At 46.1% G+C, this 19,456-nt stretch overlaps 1 protein-coding gene and 1 long non-coding RNA gene across 5 annotated transcripts in view; both read right to left on the bottom strand.

Annotated features, from left to right (window-relative positions):
• The window catches only part of Wbp1l (WW domain binding protein 1 like), a 58,980-nt gene extending 42,610 nt beyond the window's left edge, over positions 1-16,370 (bottom strand). For 2 of the 3 annotated variants that reach the window (XM_076923624.1, XM_034505801.2), the window contains exon 1: positions 16,177-16,368. Coding sequence is in view for 1 of the 3 variants with exons in the window: in XM_034505783.2 (XP_034361674.1) it covers positions 16,177-16,266 (90 nt within the window). In the remaining 2 variants the exon portion in view is untranslated. Of the gene's footprint in view, positions 1-16,176 lie in introns of all 3 variants that reach the window. The other variant, XM_034505783.2, reaches the window with a different exon arrangement.
• Positions 1,246-16,151, bottom strand: LOC143438094 (uncharacterized). 2 transcript variants are annotated; one of them, XR_013107160.1, is made up of 2 exons: positions 15,652-16,151; positions 1,246-1,625 (listed from the first exon to the last, which is right to left on the bottom strand). It is a non-coding gene; the product is annotated as an uncharacterized LOC143438094 (long non-coding RNA). The 2 variants fall into 2 exon arrangements; XR_013107161.1 differs by lacking the exon at positions 15,652-16,151 and adding an exon at positions 3,368-3,989.
• Positions 16,371-19,456: the final 3,086 nt, after the last annotated feature.

Genomic DNA, 19,456 nt, shown 5'->3' with positions numbered 1-19,456 from the left:
GGTGCTGTCCCCTCACTTCCTGGACCTGACACTAATCATCCACTCCGAGACCCTTCCTTTGCCTAGGAGGAAACCAAATCTATTCCAGATCTAAGGTTACGTGGTCAAAAAAAAAAAAAAAAAAAAAAAAAAAAAAAATGGCAGGAGAGAGCATTCAGGCAATTAGCCTGTAGGCTGTAGGAACCCTGAGAGCATACAAGTCAGCCCCTAAGCTGATGGAGGATGGTGTAGCTCAGAAGGCAGTGCGACACCGGCAAGGGATGCTTAGCCGAGGGTCACTAGGCAAGAGCAAGGGAGTAGCCAGAGCAAGGGAGTAGCCAGGGCAACTCCTGGAACCCTGTGCTTCCAATACACTTCAAAATACCTTCATCTGGGGTCCAAGTTAGGAGAAGTTCAAAGTGTCTTTTTAAAAAAAAAAAAAAAAAAGTGTCTATTTTGTCTACATGTACATATGTGCCCACTGAGTACAGAAGAGGGCATCAGATGCCCTAGAACTGGAGCTACAGCTGTGAGCCACCATGGGCGTGTTGGCGTTCACACCTGGGTCCTCCACTAGAGCAGCCAGTACTCTGAGTAACCACTGAGCCATCTCTCCAGCCTCCTGAATCTTTGAAAAATGCATTCCCAATCAAGAGTGACTATCCCCCCCTGAAATGGGTTAGCAGATGCCAGCTTCTTCGCCTTCACACACATAGCTCTTCATTGTCAGACTCTTAAACAATTCTTCCAAGGTCACTATGCTCAAAACAGTGTCCCCATGAGACACCCAGCAATCACAGGTCCCTACCAAGAATTCAAGCGAGCCGAGAAAATGTAGAAAATCAACTCAAAGGAGACAGGTTAAAATTTATAAGCCATTTTCATGTCCATTTCAGGATACTATTGTCCCCACTTGCCAGAAGGGCACAACAGAGGTCTGAAAATGTCCAAGATGGCTGATCAAAGGGACAGAGGTCTCCTGGTAGAACTTTAATGGCTGATGTCCAGGAGACTTGCCTTTTAGACTATGTCAAGCTCTGACATGCATTTCATGATGGTAGCCACTGCAACACACAGACTCACAAACTTGGACCAGCTAACATCTCTGGGCCTAATCATGTCTATCGGCTTCCAGACTAGCCATTGCTGTGATGAGCAACCCATCGTTAAGAAGCTTGCGTGAGCCTGCATCAGAATGAAGCTGGACATTTCCTTCCCAGATGCTGGCTGTCAGAAACTAAGTAGAGAATGAATGAGAACTTCATCTTCATATCTAAAAATTAATTAGTTTATTTATTTAGTAGGTGTGTATGAGTATTTGTCTACATGTATATATGTGCACAATATTTGTGCCTGGGGCCCAGGGATGTGATTGGAGGACATCAGATCCTCTGGAACTGAAGTAATGGATGGTTGTGAGCAACCATACGGGTGCAAGGAAATGAACCCAGGTCCTCTCCAAGAGCAGCAAGTGTTCTTAACCACTCAGGTTAATCTTAATCTCTCCAGCCCCGAACTTCATACTTTCAATGAGAAGTGCCTGGCACACAAGTTGCTACCGATGCTCTGGGTCAAGTATGGAAGGGTGGTGTGGTCCAGAAAAGCCTTTTCCATGAAGCAGGTTGTCTTGATCCAGCCGAGTGCACCTGTGGTTGAGTAAGGAGCATTCCTGTTATAGATCACAGGGAACTGGAGACACAAAGCAGAATCTAGAGATGTATTGTGAAGGTGGATCTGAGTGTTCACAACTTGATTAGAGGGAGCTGGGTATTTCTGAACTGACAGATATGGCCATGCTCCATCATCAGAGGCCCCAAAGAGCTAGCAGAATCTGCAAACTTTATCCTCTCTAAGAATGATGATACCTATTAATATCTTGTCAGAAAGCTCTTAAGCAAAGAAGGTAACAGGCCCAGGACCAAAATCCAGAATCCAGCATCTGTGACTCCTGTGTCCTATGATGCTAAACACCAGGATGTTTCTCTGGAGAATGAATGTACTAAGAAAACTTTAGGTGAGGAGACAGGATATGCTCAATGTGCAGCTAAGAGAATGAGGGAAAGAAAGACGCCAGAAACTGAACTCCAAGAGGTGGAGGCTAGCCTCACTTTGAGAGCCTCTACTTTGAGTCCAGCCAAAATCAAGAATTGTGGACCAATAAGATGGGTCAGCAGGTAACAGCACTTGCAATAGGAGCCTGACAGCCTGAGTTGAATCCCTGGAATCCACGCTAGAAGGAAAGAACAGACTGCTGAAAACTGTCCTCTGGCCTCCACATGCATGTGTGCGCCTGCACATTCACACACAGCACACAGCACACACAACAACAACAACAAACAACAGGGCTGGAGATGGCTTACAGGCTAAGAGCACTGACTGTCCTTCCAGGGGACCTGCTAGCAACCACATGGTGGCTCACGACTGTGTGGATATCTGACTCCTTCTTTTGGCCTCTGCAGGCACAAGGCACACACTTGGTATACAAACATAGGTACAGACAAATACTCATACACATACAATAAGAATAAATACAAACAAACAAATAAATAAGCGGCACGGGCCCCAGCAGCCCTCCTGAACATGTGCTCACAGTATTATCATCCCAGCTGTCTTTCTGTCCATCTGTCTTTCAGCAGCACGGCCCATGTGGCCCACATACTGGGAAATGTCCAGTATGGTACCATGAAGGCAGGCACAGTTAGACAAACAAGGGACCAAGAGGTCCCCAGAGGGAAAAGCTGCTGACAGGGGTCTCTTCAGCTTCCCACATCTCTCTGCACAGTTGTGAAATCTCAGATAAGGGTACATATGGTTCTACAGGAAATCCTTTCTACACCAGCAATGGAAGGGGAAGCCCGGAGGTAATAGTTCACACCATATAGTAAACAAAGGGTGGGGAGAAGTGTCAGCAGAAAAGGAAATAACAAAGCAAGGTTTTGGGGGTTGGGAAAAGTTCGCTATGTTTAAATATACTCCTAGATCTGCTTAGGTGAAACTGAGCCACTGCAGGGCATAGAGGTGCACCTTTAATTCCAGTCAGTACCTGAGGGGCCAAAGCACTTAGATCTCTAGATTTCTAGGCCACAGAGTGAGACCCTGTCTCAAAATAAAATGAAAACCAAACAGACAAATTGAAGTTGGAGTAGCAGTTTTGATACCCATAGGATTGAGAAGTTCCAAGTCATTACTTATGAGAACTGAAAAAGTCTTACAACAGGCTTAATTTTGTAATACAATTGTTATTCCTAGCTCTTAAAAATCTCACATCCAAGATCCTCTCTGACAACATGAATGAATGATGGGAGGGGCACAACAGCTATACAAAGTACAACGTTCTTATCTTTTTAGAAGAGAGTTGCTTTTTCGGTCAGTGATACTACCTACTTACCTTTAATTCCAGAACTCAGGTGGCAGAGGTGGATCTCTGTGAGTTCAAGGGAAGCCTGGTTTACAGAGTTCCAGGAAAGCCGGGGCTACATAGTGAGACCCTGTCATCAAAAAACAACAACAGCAAACCACTATCCCTGTCAGATAAAGGACCTTAAGATGGGCAGAAGACTGGATGTTTTCCTCCAAAAGACTTAAACTAAGAATACAAAAAAGGCTGTGGCAGAGCCTTGCCCAGCACGCATGAGGTCCTAGGGTTGATTCTCAGCACTGGGAAAATAAAAATGTAAAGACCTAGCTCCAGTGCCCCAAAGTGCCAATCAAAACGAACGGCAAAGGTCAACACCACTAGTCACTGGGAAAATGTAAATCAAAACCAACACCGAGACACTGTCCTGCCCTCTCTGCCATGGTAAAGCAAAACAAAACAAAAGAACCCCACGTTAGTAAGTCTGGGCAGTAATGAGAGACATCAGAACTCTACTCTCCAGCTGCTCGGGGTGTGAAGAGATGCAGCTGCTTCACAAGCAGTCTGTCCAGCTCTCCGAAGTTAAACATAGTTCCCTCAACAACATACGACCCAGCAACTCAGATTATATGGCAGGAGCTTTGAGAATTTACACACACACACTTATATATCAATGTTTATTGCAGCCACTGCTCAAAGCAGCTCTATCAGCTGGTGAATACAAACTAAAGCTCAGGGTATCAGGGAACTGAGAGGGGGCAATGGGAGTTGATACTGTATTTCTTTGAGTGTGAAATTCTCAAAGAATAAAAATACCTATAATTTTAAAATAAATAATAGCTGGGAGTGACGGCTGCAAGCCTCTGATCCCAGCATTCTCTCTGAGGCAGAAGCAGGTGGATCTCTGTGAGTTCAAAGCCAGCCTGGTCTACACACCCAGTTCTAGGCCAGCCAAGGCTACACAGTGAGACCCTGAAAGACACACAGACAGACAGACACACAGAGAGGGGGGTGAGGGAAGAACAGGAACTGAATATGTGCTGGCAATGTTCCTATCAGTGCCCGAAGGACACAGGCATCACTGAGTTATTAGTCAAGAAATCCTCTCAATGCCAGGCGGTGGTGGCGCACGCCTTTAATCCCAGCACTTGGGAGGCAGAGGCAGGCGGATTTCTGAGTTCGAGGCCAGCCTGGTCTACAGAGTGAGTTCCAGGACAGCCAGGACTACACAGAGAAACCCTGTCTCGAAAAACCAAAATAAATAAATAAATAAATAAATAAATAAATAAAATACTGAAAACCACAGAATCACATCCCCGAAAAGGATAGATTCACAGTCTTTGAATGACATCTTAATAAAGCTGTTCTCCAGAGACAGCCCTTACCTCACCTCTGTGTGTGTAACAGAGCACAAGCCGAGAGCTGATAGGTTCACACGGTTCAGCACTACGGCCAAACTGGATGACAGACCATGCTTCCTCCTGTCCCCACTGGGGTGACCTGATCATTCTTCTCCCCACCCAAGAAGGGTTACCAAGTTCAAGAAAGAATAACATGCATTGTGCCAGTGGTGTGTGGTATAGCTTGTCAGGCCCAAGAATATAAAAAATTCCACCTTTTATTATTAGGAAACAATTGCCTGTGAGCCAGCTGTGGTGGTGCACACCTGTAATTCCAGAGCACAGGATACTAACGCAGAAAGACTGCAGAGGCCAACCTGGGATACAGAGAAAGTTCCAGACCAGCCTAGGCTATTTAGTAAGACCCTATCTCTAAGAAATAAGTAAAGCAAGCAGGCAAATGCTTGGGAGACACTTCTCATGGGATATGAACCTCATGCGCCAGCCTTGGGGACTAAGAGTTAACCAAACATTCTTAATCTCTTCACTGTGGAAGGCACTTCACTGAGGTCCCTGTGTTCACGGGGAACCACTAAGGGAATCAGGAATGTTAACACACAGTTGTCCCTTCAATTTATAACCTGTTAACAGCCCAGAGGCTGGGAGTGGGTTAATAGCCTGGTGTCCTTTGACTGTGACCTTGTCAGTCTATAGAACCTATCTTACAGAAGATGTCACACGTAGTCAATCTATAGAACTCATCTTATGGGAGATGTCACAGGTCCAAGAGTTCCGATGTAGTCATGTCTTCCGCCTGACTGTGAGAGTGGGATTGAGTTAATTATCATCAGGGAAGTTTGCATTACATCGTGCTATGCTTACATATGCCTGAGATAAACTACTTGGAGTCAGATTCCCCAAGTTTGCATCCATACCAGCTACTGGGTCATGCTGCACTGAACTACCTTGCCTCTTGAGGATCGTGACTCTACTGGTCACAACCCTCACAGAGACAACCTCCCTACTTCACTACACCCACCCCCAGGCAGCTCCTGGGTCCAAGATCAACAGCTCCTGGGTCCAAGAACAGAGAAGTCTCAAGACTTCCCCAAAAGAAGGCTAACACTGAGCATTTACTATGTGGCAGGAGCTCCCAGTATAACCATAAGCAACATGCTTATTATCCCATTTTATAGATGAGGTAAACCAAGTTAACTAAGTTAGCTCAAAGTTCTACAGAAGGCAAGGTAGAGCTGCTTTCCAATGCAGGTAAGAGGCTCCTGAACCTGCTCTCTTAGCCATGGGCAAGTGTCCCCACAGCTTTGATGAACACACAAAAGAAATGCCTGGAGCTGGGCAAGGTGGCTCATGCCTATAATCCCAGGACTTGGAAGGTTGAGGCTACAGCATCATTTCAAGTTCGAGGCCAGCCTGGGCCAAGAGTGAAACTCTGAAGGAAGAAGAGGAAGGAGGGAAAAAGAGAGGGAGTCAGAGAGGGCCTTGCTGGCATACTGGAGGGAGGGGAACATACAGATACATGAAAGACTTGTGGCAACTGAAGCCAGCCTCCACTCTCTTTCCACTACCCGCCTCACATCATCCAAGGGCCTCAAACCACTTCCTTAGCACCTAGGCCAGCCTTCAACTACAAGCTGCTGTCCTTGAGTAACCCTGATCCTTGTCCATGGGAATTGTGAACTGCAGACAGGAAGGAGGCCGGAGCTACGCAAACAAGATACGACAGGCCTCTGAGGAAGTTGACTGAAATTTCCCCAAGCTGCCAGCACTTGGGGTCAGAGGCTTGCCCACAAGGACAGACACAGGTGAAGAAGTGAGCCGTCCTCCCGCATATGGGGGTAATGAGCCCATGTATACCCTGCTGCTGAGAATATAAATCGGCAGGCCCACTTGGAGATCGATGTGGCCCTACACCCCATGTTTTAAATGTGTCATATAGCTAGCCCTACTGTTCTCAATTCTATGTCCTGGAATCAAAAAAATGTAGAAAGAGACATGTTGCTCTATAGAATGGTTAAACAAAGCAACAGCACAGAGGCATTTTAAAACCCCAGGAGGCTGGAGAGATGGCTCAGTGGGTCAAGCACTTGCTCTGTAAGCAGAAAGACCAGAGTCTGGATCCCCAACCACACTACTAACTTCATTACATAAAAGACTTACATATGTAAATCACTATTTATGTAAGTTATACGTAAAAAAAGTGTGAGGCAGGTGACATGGAGGTTGGCTCCAACTACCACAACTAAGTCACTAACCTCTCCCCCCAACCCCGCCCCCCCAGCAAGTCCCTCACTGGCCCTTCCTTTCTTCCCATGTAAATCTATGAATATATAGCAGAGGCAGAAAGGACGCTGGACAGATACCAAACCATGTTCTTCCACTTTTTGCTTTAAATAAGATTTATGTATTATCTGCCATTGTTATGAGCATATGCTATTTTGCAGAATTAAAATCACTGGTTAAAAAAAAAAAAAAAAAAAAAAGTCTCTTAAAGCTCAGAGAGTTAGGAGAACGGCAGCCACAGGCAACTTATGTCAAGCTGGACAGCTATGGGTTCTCTAATCCCACAGCAAGATCTGGACACTCACAAACAAGAGAGGAGCAGACAGGCTGAACCCTACTCACCCTAGTCAGCTCCATCCTCCAGTGCCAAAGAACTACAGCGCCCCGCATCCGGGTGCAGAGAGCCACAGGGTAGGTGCAGAGAGCCACAGGGTAGGTGCAGAGAGCCACAGGGTAGGTGCAGAGAGCCACAGGGTAGGTGCATACCCCAATGAACCACACAGAGCTGTCAGGAAGCTTCAAGTCCTCTGTTGCTAGTGTTTGGTCAGACAACAGGTAGAACTTTAGGGGAAGCTGGCTGTGGCTGCTGTCCTCCTTCCTCTCCCTAGGGAGCACTCACCACTCCCCTCCAGGCTTTGAGAGACTTTTTTTCTTACCCTGATGATTTTAATTCCACAAAACAGCAGAGGTCACAACAGAGGCAGATAAGAGGTGGCTGGCGTGAATTCTAAATGAACAAGATAACCTGGAAGGTGGCGCCCCAAAACTAATGTGTAGCAACGTACACAGTGTGATCACTTTCTCCGGGACCACAGGCTTCCAAGCTGAAAGAACTTGTAATAAGAGTTACAACTCAGGACGCCTTTTGCTGGATATTTGAAAATCAAAATAGACATGTTTTTGTAACTTTATTCCTGGACCCGCCCTTCCAAACCACAAGATTCTTGTGCTGACTTACACTCTATTTTCACCTTTTCCAAAACAACTTGAAAGTTCAAGTCTATAAAGTTCTTGAGTTTCTGAATCAAACCAGCTGTGGCGCCCTGGTGTACTAGCACAAACTTTTAATCCCAGCATTCAGGAGGCAGAAGCAGGTAGATCTCTCCAGTCCACTGCCAACCTAGTCTACATAGTTACACAGTGAGTTCCAGGACAGCCAGGGATACACAGTGAGACCCTGTCTCAAAACTACCCCCTCGTGTGCGCGCACACACACCTATACATACACACACATATATACATACATATATATGTGTATATATATACACATATATATACATACATATATATGTGTATATATATATATATACACACACACACACATATGCCATACACACACCCCAGTCATCTATTCTCCCACGGAAGAAAGTTTAGTATGGATAAGAAGAAAACCAAGCACTTGGGAGGCAGGTGGGTTTCTGAGTTCAAGGCCAGCCTGGTCTACAGAGTGAGTTCCAGGACAGTCAGGCTTACACAGAGAAACCCTGTCTCAAAAAACCAAAAGAAAAGAAACCCCCCCCCAAAAGAAGAAAACCAAAAGTAAACAAAACTGAGCTGAGAATGTCACTGAGTAACCAGAGTACCCAAACCCTGCTCCCTGCAGAACTGGCTGTCAGAAGTCTGAGAAGGTGACCTACTTTAATCCCCACATTAGGAATACCCACAAGTAGCTCAACAGCCACAGGGTTCAACAGCATGGATTGATTTCTCTTCCCCTTTCTCTACCTCCCAAGTCGCAGTGTTCTGGATTTCTGTCTGTGGTTCCCACATCCCACATATATGGTTCAGGCCAGACTCAGCTCCACCTAGTGGAGCTGAAAGGAGCCCTACAGTGATGCTGCAGGACCTCAGCTAGCAGTTCCTGTCACTCCCATACATGTGGAATCGGGCCCCAGTGCTCTGCAAGTGACTCTCCAAATTAGTGCTAAGGACACAGGCAGGCAACAGGGACATCCTCTCAGGAGTACGTGTGGCCAGACGCTCAAAGAGTAGTTGGACTTCTGAACCCAAAGCTATCCAGGGTGTCCAGAGCACCCATACACACTTGCCTGCAGGTTCCAAACACACCAGACCTGACCACAGGCTCGCCATTAGACTTAAGCCTAAACCCAGGAGGTTTGGCCTCCCTTGAAGCAGACGCCAAGACCACTCAATGGTTTCCACAGGCAAAATGTGCGTGAGAACAAACCAGCGATCCTATGGCCAAAGACAAGACAAGTCTTGGAGCAGGGAAAGGAAAAAGTTGTTAAAAAAGAAAAAAAAAAAATGCTACTCAGTTTCGACTTGGGTATGGGACCATAGAGGACACTGGGAGAAGGAAGTAACTGGCCAGTGGGCTTTTGCTGGGATAAAACCAAACTATGCTCTGGAACCAAAACCACAAAGGTAGATCAAAGCAAGAGGGAAGAAAAGTTCAAGACTGGGCGCGTGAGCGGGTAGAGCAGGGGCATCACCTGTTCATTGAAGCAGAAACCAGAGACCCTTTCATCCGAATGTCGGTCTATGCTGGCTGAAGGTTGTTACTGAAAGCACAGACAGTGAGCATATTGGCGCTTTAAACTGCCCCATTTAAAACTTTGCTCTCAGGTCAGCTTGGGAAGGACGACTCACCTGGTAGACCTCAACCAAGTCCCACTGTCTTCTGACTTCTCCAAGTGCGCCAGTGTGAACACGCACGCATGCACAAAACGGATAAACAACTCGGAAAAGTCAGTAAAACCTGTCTGTAGTCATGCAGTCCACACGCTGCTCCTCTTGACCTAACCTCAAACTCTGCAAACAGCAGATGCTGGAAACCAGAGGGCTTCCTACCTCAGGCCAGACAATCCCTAATGGCGAGGCCATCCTGAGCGCTGTGGAATAGCCAGGACACTCCTGGGTTTCACATGTGGTGTGGCAGCTACACTCTCAACACATCTCCAGACACTGACAAATAGCCTCTGGAGGAGGCAAAATGACCCTGAATTGAGAATCACTGTTTTAAACTCAGACTCGCCATGAACAGTGGGCTACACAGAAGACCAAGAGGAAATCCTAGCTCTAGATACACAACAGACTCAAGCAAGTCAAGGTAAACTCCAGACCTCAGTCCCTCAAGACAGTTGCCACTAATGTGCCAAACTGGATGCTCTCCAAGGACCATCGATAACAGTGGTGATTATTTTGTTTAACCACTAAGCGTATTCTGGAAGTCTTCTCTATGTTGTATTTTTCCTTCATAATCTGTTTATGCTAAAGTTTAACTCATTTTGAAGAGGAAGAAACTGAGGCACAAGAAATCAAATAACTCACTCAATAGTGTCATATTTGGAACTCAGAGGCCTGACCAAAAAACTCCTGACCTCATGACCTTACCACAGTTTTGGGTTGTGCCAAACCAACATGGTGGATCCTATCAGATCCACACTGCCCATTATTCAGTCAATAACTACATGGATTTTTATTTACATTTTTGTAAATGTAAATAAATTTTACATTCAATGTAAAATAAACAGCATACCACTTTGGAAAGCAGTCTGGCAGCTTCTTGAAAAGTTAATCCAAGGCCAGCCTGGTCTACAGAGTGAGTTCCAGGACAGCCAGGGCTACACAGAGAAACCCTGTCTCGAAAAACCAAAAAAAAAAAAAAAAAAAGAAAAAGAAAAAAGAAAAGTTAATCCAGAGTTACCAACTGACCCAGTAGTTAGGTATCTATATAGAATTGAAAACTTAAGCCAGTGCAGTTTGTAACGCCAGCACCAAGGAGACTGAGGCAGGAGGACTGCCATGAATTGTAGGCATCTTAGCCACAAGGTGAAACCCTGTATCAAAAAAAAAAAAAAAAAAAGAAAAAGAAAGAAAGAAAAAAAAAATCAGTAGGCTACGAAGAAGGCTCAACCACTGAGCCCAGCAATCAGGGTTTTGCCAATGGGACTCACCATGAGATGATGTCTGCAGGCTATCCTTTAACCTCCACGCCCCTGTGCCCATGCATCCCCTTTCCCCACATGCACATGTGCACACACACAGAGTAAATGAGTAAGTGTGAGAGAAAATCAAAACATTGCATTTATACAAACACATCTCCACCGCTGTTCCCAGTGACATTACCCCCACTTGCTTCAAAGTGGAAACAGCCCAAACGACAGGTTGATAAATGGATAAATATGGGGCCATCCATGCCATAAAGAGAAACAAAGTTGGGCCAGGGAGATGGCTCACTGAGGAAGAACACTTTTCTGTAGCCAGGAGGACCTGAGTCAGAACTCCAGCACCATATGATATACTGGGCTAAGTGTGAGCCTAACAGCCCAGCCTGAACCAGAGGAGACAGGCAGGTCCCAGGAGCCTGCTGTCCAGTGAGTACAATCAAGGCAAGCTTCAGCTCAGTAGACTGTCTCAAGACAATAAGATGAGGGTGACAGCCTGGTTCTGGGTCTCACCCGAGTGTGCATGGGCCAATATACTCACACGTATGCACCACACACATACATCATACAAGGCAACCATAAAGACATTACATTCAGTAAGATATGCCAGTCAGGGTCCGCACTTGATATGAAATGTGCAGAGCAGGCAAATCCAGGGACACAGAAAGACTGGTAGTCACGGAGGGCTAGTAGGAGGGAGGTGGGATGGGCGTGACCACTAATTCTTCTGGGCTTCCTTTCAAGGGCGATGAAATAGTCTAAAATGTTAGAAAGCGGCAGTAATGGCTACATGATTCTGTGACCACGTGAAAACAGACAATTTATGGAAGGCTTTTGTTGTTTTTTAGACAGGGTCTCACTGTACAGCCTTGGCTGACCTGAAACTCATGATATAAACCTGGCTGGCTTTGTATTTACAGAAGTTTTAAAAGGTGTGAAAATATCCCAATAAAAATGATATATAAAAATTAAGATTCAGTTTCTCAGGTACCTTAGCCAAAATCCAAGTGTTGACAGGCATAGGTGTGAGAGGCCGCTGACCTGCCCAGCCCAGACAGAGCTCATGTCCAACACCACAGAGAGAGCTACTGGACAATGCGGCCTCAGACAACAGAAGAGCTTCCTCAGCCTTCACCCTCATGGCCTCCCTGTCCGCCTCATCTTACTCTCTGACTCTACACCTATACTCAAAGCTTCCGCACAAACCGTCCATCACTGTCCAGTTGCTCTCCAGTTTCCCTCCCTGCCCACTTCTGACCCATGTCCCCTCCTGTACAGCAAACTTCACAGCAGTCCAAATGCCTGTCTCCATGAAAAGTCCCCTGGCTGCTCAACTTCCACCTGTCCCAGCAGAGTCAAATGCCCCCTCTTCCTAGGCTTGCACCTCCACTTCACAACAATCCCTCTGGGTTATAATTCATATGTGTGTTATTCCCCGCCCCCATTCCCAGATCCCTAGGTAAGGGACTCTGTTCCACCTTTAATGGTTCCCAGAACCTGCTAGGGTCCAGAAATGTCCATTAAACTGAATTCCAACAGAAAGGAAAATTACAGGAACTCGGGAAAGAATTTCTGATAAAATGCTTGCTTTGAAATACCAGTCTAAGAAAATCAGGACACAGACGCTAGATTCTGTAAGCCACACAGTCCTACTGTTCTACAAGAGGGTATGATAGTGACTGCCCTGACATACTATTTATAACGATCAGAAGCTCAAGGTTATCCTTGAATACACAGCAAGTTCAAGAATGGCTTGGGCTACCAGAGACCCTGCCTCAAAATAACAGGAGAGAAGGTGTGGAGGATGGAACAGGGCATGTGGTACTTCCTGCATCCTAGTAATCAGAGATGAAGGTATGAGTGTCCCAAGTGTGCATCTTGGGAACAGAGAAGCAGTTCTAAACTAAACCCTAAAGCACAAGAGGGAAACAAAGATGATATGAAATTGAGGGGCGTGGTAAGAAAAGTGGAGGCCCAATCAAACTGTTTTGAAGTTGACATGGAACTCCATGGATGGCATCTGTAGGTTGCACCCAGACCACTGGCTGGATCACCTTATGGACACAGACATTTGTACTAAAAGTTTATTCTTAACAACACAGTCAGGTACTCTAGTTGGATCTACATAACACCAGAAAGAAAGCAAGGCCATGTTATCTCAAGCATAAATTAACTGGGGGGAAACAAACGCCAAGGCCTTCCTGTTTGCAAACTGCAGCTTTTTTATGCTCTTCAGATTCAAAGAGTCCCATCTGTTGAGTCACAAGCCCTGTGAGAGAGTTACACACAAGTTCCTGTCTATAGAGGTACCTAGGCTAATGTACTTTCCTGGTCTACATGGCAAGAGATGACTGTTCAATGAAATGCTGGTAAGAGGGAAAGACACACACACACACACACACACACACACTCATATAAAATATTAAATATGCATGTACAATAAATGTGCATAGTGGTGTACACCTGTAGCTCCAGCACTTATAAGCTGAGACAGGAGGATCACAGGGAGTTCAAGATCAGCCTGGTTGATATAGTGAGTTCTAACCAGGGCTATGGCTAACAAGACCCTGACTGTCTAAACTACACCCCCGACTCCCCTTCCCTCCAAAACAGATCCCTACTGCTGATCCAGTGGTTACGGTGTTACATTGCTAAACCCTGAAAAAAAAAAAATAAACAAAGAGAAAAAAAGATGGTATTTGATGGATCCATTTCAGGGAGGGAGATACAGTGAGGTATCCACACCACCATCTACACAGTGCCACCTGAGTGATCTGATCACTATAGGAATAAAGGCCTGAGGCTGCTCCCTGACAGATGTTCTCTGCAGCCATTCCCTTTCTGATCTGTATGGACCAAAACTCCAACAAAAACCCTAAATTGACCAAGCTGTGCTAGGTTCAAAGTTAATAATTATATTGTAATTTCCATTCCAAAGGTTAAAAAACAAAACACAAATTTCACCATAGCTATCTGGTATAATTGATTGGACTAATTGATTGGAGGGTACGGGGTGTCATGAGAGTGTAAAGGGTGTCAGAGAAGAGGCCAGGGAGGAGTGGGCAGCTCGTAGCAAAAACTTTCTGCAGGAACTGTATGTAACCAGACAACAGCTGTGGTCAGTACTAGCACCCAACCAAACGGAACAAAGTACAAAAGCTACCCTGTCCCCAAAATAAGTATTGGAAGCGCCAGAACTATGGTAAGAAAACAGTCTGTGATTGATGAGCTGTAAGTGAGCCTTACACAGAAGACTTCCACCACCCCCGGGCTGCAGGAACATTTTCCAATGCTTTTCCTTAAAGTAGTGAATCTGGTTCCTACAAGCAACCATCCTCCAAAGGCTCCACATTCCTAAATCAAGTCTCCTAACAAGGTGTTTGAAGAGCCATAGGGAACAACCCTCAGAGACGTCCACAGAAACAGAAAAGCAACTTCATTTTGTATTCTATTCCATCCATACCTATGCTTACCCTTACCAGTCCTGAGAGCTGTAACTTCTCCAGGAGACAAAAGGTATCTCTCCTGGCAGCTTATGGTTTTAACTCAGAAAACAAAGAACGTAAACAAAGTCAAAAACTAAAGGGCTTCATCCCCAGGAAGGAATATATGAAAGATCATAAAACGAACTCGTTCGTTCACACATTATCTCCCAGCTAACATATCTCCTCCCCTCCCCCATTAAGACACAGCAACAGATAAGCTGGTAAATAATAAGTTGTAATATATACATAAAGGGGAATATTATTCAGTCACAGAGTGGATGGACCTTGAAAACCCGACAGAAGGTGAAAGACGCCACACATACTACAGCATTCCATCACACAGGATGTGCAGAACAGGTAAATCCAGAGACACAATGCAGGTTAGAGGTTGTGGAGAGCTGGGGGCGGGGTGGGGGAGGGGTGGAAACAGGGAGTAACTGGTTAATGGGGACCATTCTTTGGAATGATTCAACTGTTTTGGAAGTAGATAGCGGTGGTGGTTGCACAACACTGACCGCACAGTGATTCACTTTAAAACTGTTGATTTTTGTTACGTGGTGAATTTCAACGCACTTGACAATCTATCAAACCGCAGAGCCTGGGTGGCTGAAGGAAGAGGATCCTGAGTTCAAGCCCAGCCTGACCTATACTGCAAGATCCTGTCTCAAACAACACAAAACTCAATTATTTTTCCGGTTTTGTTTTTGTTTGTTTGTTTCAGGAAGGTGACACTCAGGAGCAAAATAAGATACGTATGTGCAAGGGCCGCCCTTAAGATCTAACGGAAGAGGTAAGAATTCTGCTAACAACTTCTGCTCTTCAGTGCTCGGCTGACCCTGTGCTGTCTGTGCCTGCAAATGCTCTTCTGAAAAACAGACAATGATGGGAAGAAAGGGAAGAAACCAAAAAACGATAGAAGCTTTGCCAAATGTAACAGGGGAGGGGCAATTCCCCCTACAGCACCCCACCCAATCTGGCACCAAGAGTAACGCTTCAATTAGGGTTTCGACACGCCAGCCCAAGCTAGAATCAGCATAAGCAAGTTTCTCGGCCTGGACTAAGGAAGGGCAAGCCACCCAGCAAGAAAAGCTAGGGTGCTCCATTTGCTGTCCATATCGGCATCGGAACCACCCTTTGGTCAGAAGCCCTGAGCTGGCTCGGATCAGCACCAGTAACTTCTTCGCAGGCCAGCCAGCTTAACATCATGGCCTTCTCAGAGCTCAAATGTGCCCCTCCTCCTGAGGGGTTCCTACTTCATCCCTCCTATCTTCCAAGAACCTTACCTCCAACAACAGGCCACCAATGTGCTATGCCTTTCATCATTAAAAATAAGAGCCAGGATGCCCTCAGAAGTTTTCCTTTGTCCACGCTGAAATAAATATCCTGCTGGGCCCTCCTCCCTCTGGTGCCAGTTCAGTAACCTGTGATCCCTGCACACATTGGTGTGCACACAGTCTCTGGCTCCTGACTCTACTGCGGAGCAGAAACAAGGCCCACATGCGCCAGCTATGTATCGATATGCAGGAAGCGTCCTCCAGAGCACCTACCATATCTACCCTCTCAAAGACCCTCAATCGCCTGGCACCATTGCCTCTGCCATCTTCTTAACACTCAACTCGTCACAGGTGTCCCTCAGCTAAACACTAACACCCCCCCTTCACCCTGTCCATGTTAGTCACGGACTTCCCTCCCGAAGACACTCAACTCTTTGCAAACAAACCTCTTTGAGACCCCCTCCAACCAGGCCTCATCCGCCCTGGACCCCCCCCACCCCCTACCCCAAGCTAGCCCAGACGCCCTCCCCTTACCTGCGGGGGCTCAGCCCTCACTGACAGGGTGCTGGGCAGCGCCTGGAGGAGCAGGAGCGCCATGCCACCCAGGAGCCTTCTCCTCTCCATCCCCCTCCTGCTCCTGCTCCTCCGCCACGGCGCCGCCACCCCTCCTCCTCCCTCTCTTCTTCCCTCTGCTTCCTTCTTCCCTTCTTTTCCTGTTTCGCTCAGCCCTCCCGCTTCCGGCTCGGCTCCACCCCGCCCCAGACAAAATGCCCGCCCAGATGCAGAGGAGGATCTCCAGCTCCCGCGCCTCATTGGCTGCTACTTTTCGTCCATTGGTCAAAACAGCTGTGCGTCAAATACTAGTCCCAGCCCCCCTCGTGCTTGGTGATTTGGCCAATAAAAAGTGGGAGGAAGCCGGGCCATCTTGATTGCTTCGAGGTGTATGAAAGTGCGAGCGCCCCGCCCCACAGAGAGTGGCGGAAGTAACAGGGGCTAAGGACACGACCACCCGATGCACCGAAAAGGTTTGGCTATTCAGCCATTTTGAGTGTGGCGGAAGTGTTATGTTCCCACAGTTAAAGAGAGGTAAAAGAAAAAAAAAGTGTGAGGTATAAGGATTCTAAAGCGTACTTCTGCAGAGTAAAATAATTGCAGTCTATAAACCTTTGGTGCTTTTTGTATTAAAGTACAGGACGCCTATTATCAGGATCCCTTTTCCAAGCTCATTACCCAAGCAGCAGCTTAGATTCATTTGAGTTCCCTATTAAATGGCACCTCTATTAGAGATAGTGCTCGGCCACCCCAAGTTTCAAGGACAAAACTCTTATGACCCTTCGCAGAATCATTGCTTCATCCATGTATCTTCCGGCTAAATGAAAATGGCTTCCCTATGCCTTCCACCCTCTCAAATCCCATCCACAGACCGCAGTGACAGTACTAGTCACACAAACCCACACATTACCATATAGCAGCTTCACCTTTGAGAATACTTGTCCAACTGGGCAGGGGGATGTATCACTCTGTGGTAAACGGCTTGCATGGGCAAGGCCCTGAGTTCAGACCCCAGTATGGGCCATAAGGAACGGAGAATGCGAAGAGATACAGGAAGGAAGAGAGGGAAGAAGAAAGAAATAAACAATTAGACTTCAATTATTTACAGGATTAGGTTAGCTATTTGATGTAGGGTCTCCCCATGTTGTCCATACAAGCCAGGAACTATGTAACTCAGGCTGCCCTCAACATTATGAGTTAGTAGTTCCCATGCAAAGCCCTCCTGTTCATTATAATCCCTTTCAACATCCCACAGGCCAATTCAAAGAAGGCAAAGAGGTTAGAAAATGAAGATGACAAGGGTCTCATGGAACCCTTGGAAGTCCCTGGACTGGGGATGGCAGACCGCAAAAGCAGAATGCTTACCTGACAGGAAGAGAGCCTTGGGTTCCACCTCGGAACCTCAAATAAAAATCAAATCATCTCAAAATCCTCCTAACTTTGACATACTCTAGACTTTTCCATAAGATGGTAACTGAGTTTGAAGCCATTCTGTTCTACAGAGTGAGTTCCAGAACAGCCAGGGCTACATAAAGATATCCTGTCTCAGAAAACAAAAACAAAAATAATCATCTGTGAGGACAGGCACGCCAAGGCTTAGAAATTGAGAAAGCTGAGCTAAAGCTGCTCTTTTCAGAGAATACAGTGAGAAAAACTTCCCAAGTTCTGATGTTTCTTTTCCAGTTTGTTTTTGGAAGAGAAAAGCTGAAGTCAGGTTTCCCATCTTTAATACTGGCTGAAAAGCAGGCATTTCTGCTCATGTACCATCCAACATCACGTTTTCCATGTTAACATGAATCCTGTAAGCATACTAAGCAAGAGAAGCCAGAAACAGAAGGCCCATAGTATGATTTGACCACAAATGTGTAAAGCAGACAAACCTGAAGACAGTAAACGGATGAGGGGCTGGAAGAGGATGTGACTGCTGGTGACCTTGGGCTTTCCAGGAGGAATAGTCAAAGTGTTCTGGATTTCAGTAGTGACAACTGGACTGAATGTTACTAAACCATACAAGTTAAAGGGCACTCACAAGTCTAAAGTGAAGTGATAAAGAGTCCAAGAAAGCCTGGGCTCCATCAAAAGGAAAACATCAATTTCATGGTGTCTGAGTTCCATGTTACTTTTTAAGTGGGTGTGGGGTTAAATGACAGCTGGGATCTTGGCACCCTGTCTCCTTTAGTCCAACTGTGTGGTGTCAGATGGATACCAGCAGCATTACATACTCAGGCTCCACCTCAGACCTACAGAACCGGAAGCTGGGGTGAGCCTTTGCACCCGTTTCACAACATCTTCAGGTGACCCTGGTGAACATTTTTCCCCTTTGAGGCAGGGCTGGAATGTGCTATGTAGAGCAGGGTAGACTCAAGCTCATGAGATCCACCTGCCTCTGCTTCGCAAGTGCTGGAATCTTTAAAGGCCTGCCCCACGGGCCTAGTATACATTTCTAAAAGTCACAATTTCGGGATAGGGGAGACATGTTAAAAGTCTACATGACACATGTACAGTGTCTATCACATATTCTAGTTTTTCTTTTTATAGCCCATTAAGAAATGTAAAAATAATTTTTGTTCCTAAGTGCACAAAAAGAAAAAAAAAAACAGAGAGCAGGTGAATTTGATTATGTTACAGCTCGCCAATCCCAGTCCTAAGGCAATATATAATTCGCTCCAGTAGACCTGTGGGGCAGCAGCACAGATTGGTGGGTTCTTCTCCATCATTAAGGAAATCAGACAGGTTCCCTTACAGTTGTGACGCCCTCTGGCATGCCAAGGCCAAAGTTAGACCATAGATCCTGCTTCCCATCAGGAGTCAGTGGCTTAATTTACAGACAGCGTTTCATTTTCTTTCAAATCATTTATTCAATTCATAATGGTGCGTTTGAACAGAATCAGCAAATCTTGGCAGACAAAACACATATACACACTGAACCCAGGTAAGCCAGTCTCCCAAGGGCTCAAGGAATTGCCCTCCTTAGGTGTCTTGGTCCCTGTGGACTTCCTCTCTGAGGTATCCAAGTGAAGCTACCATCCCATCAGCACCATCTTTGACATGAGACCTAACAGGCTGAGGAAGGGAGGCCAGCAGGAAATCAGCCCACTGAAGTATGCGGCAGGTGCCTTCACTCACAGTGAGGAACTCGGCTTGTAAAACAGAGAAGGCAACGAGAGAAGAGACTTCTCAGCTAAAGGTCCCAGAAGTAGATTTGGATGTGATTCTAAGACAGAATAGTCATTTTCAAAAGGGGAGAACTTGATGCCCCACA

This window comes from Arvicanthis niloticus, chromosome 1 (genome assembly GCF_011762505.2).
Source record: "Arvicanthis niloticus isolate mArvNil1 chromosome 1, mArvNil1.pat.X, whole genome shotgun sequence".
Lineage (NCBI taxonomy): Eukaryota > Metazoa > Chordata > Mammalia > Rodentia > Muridae > Arvicanthis > Arvicanthis niloticus.
Note: the sequence above shows the minus strand (reverse complement) of the source record. Positions and strands in the feature narration are given on the sequence as shown.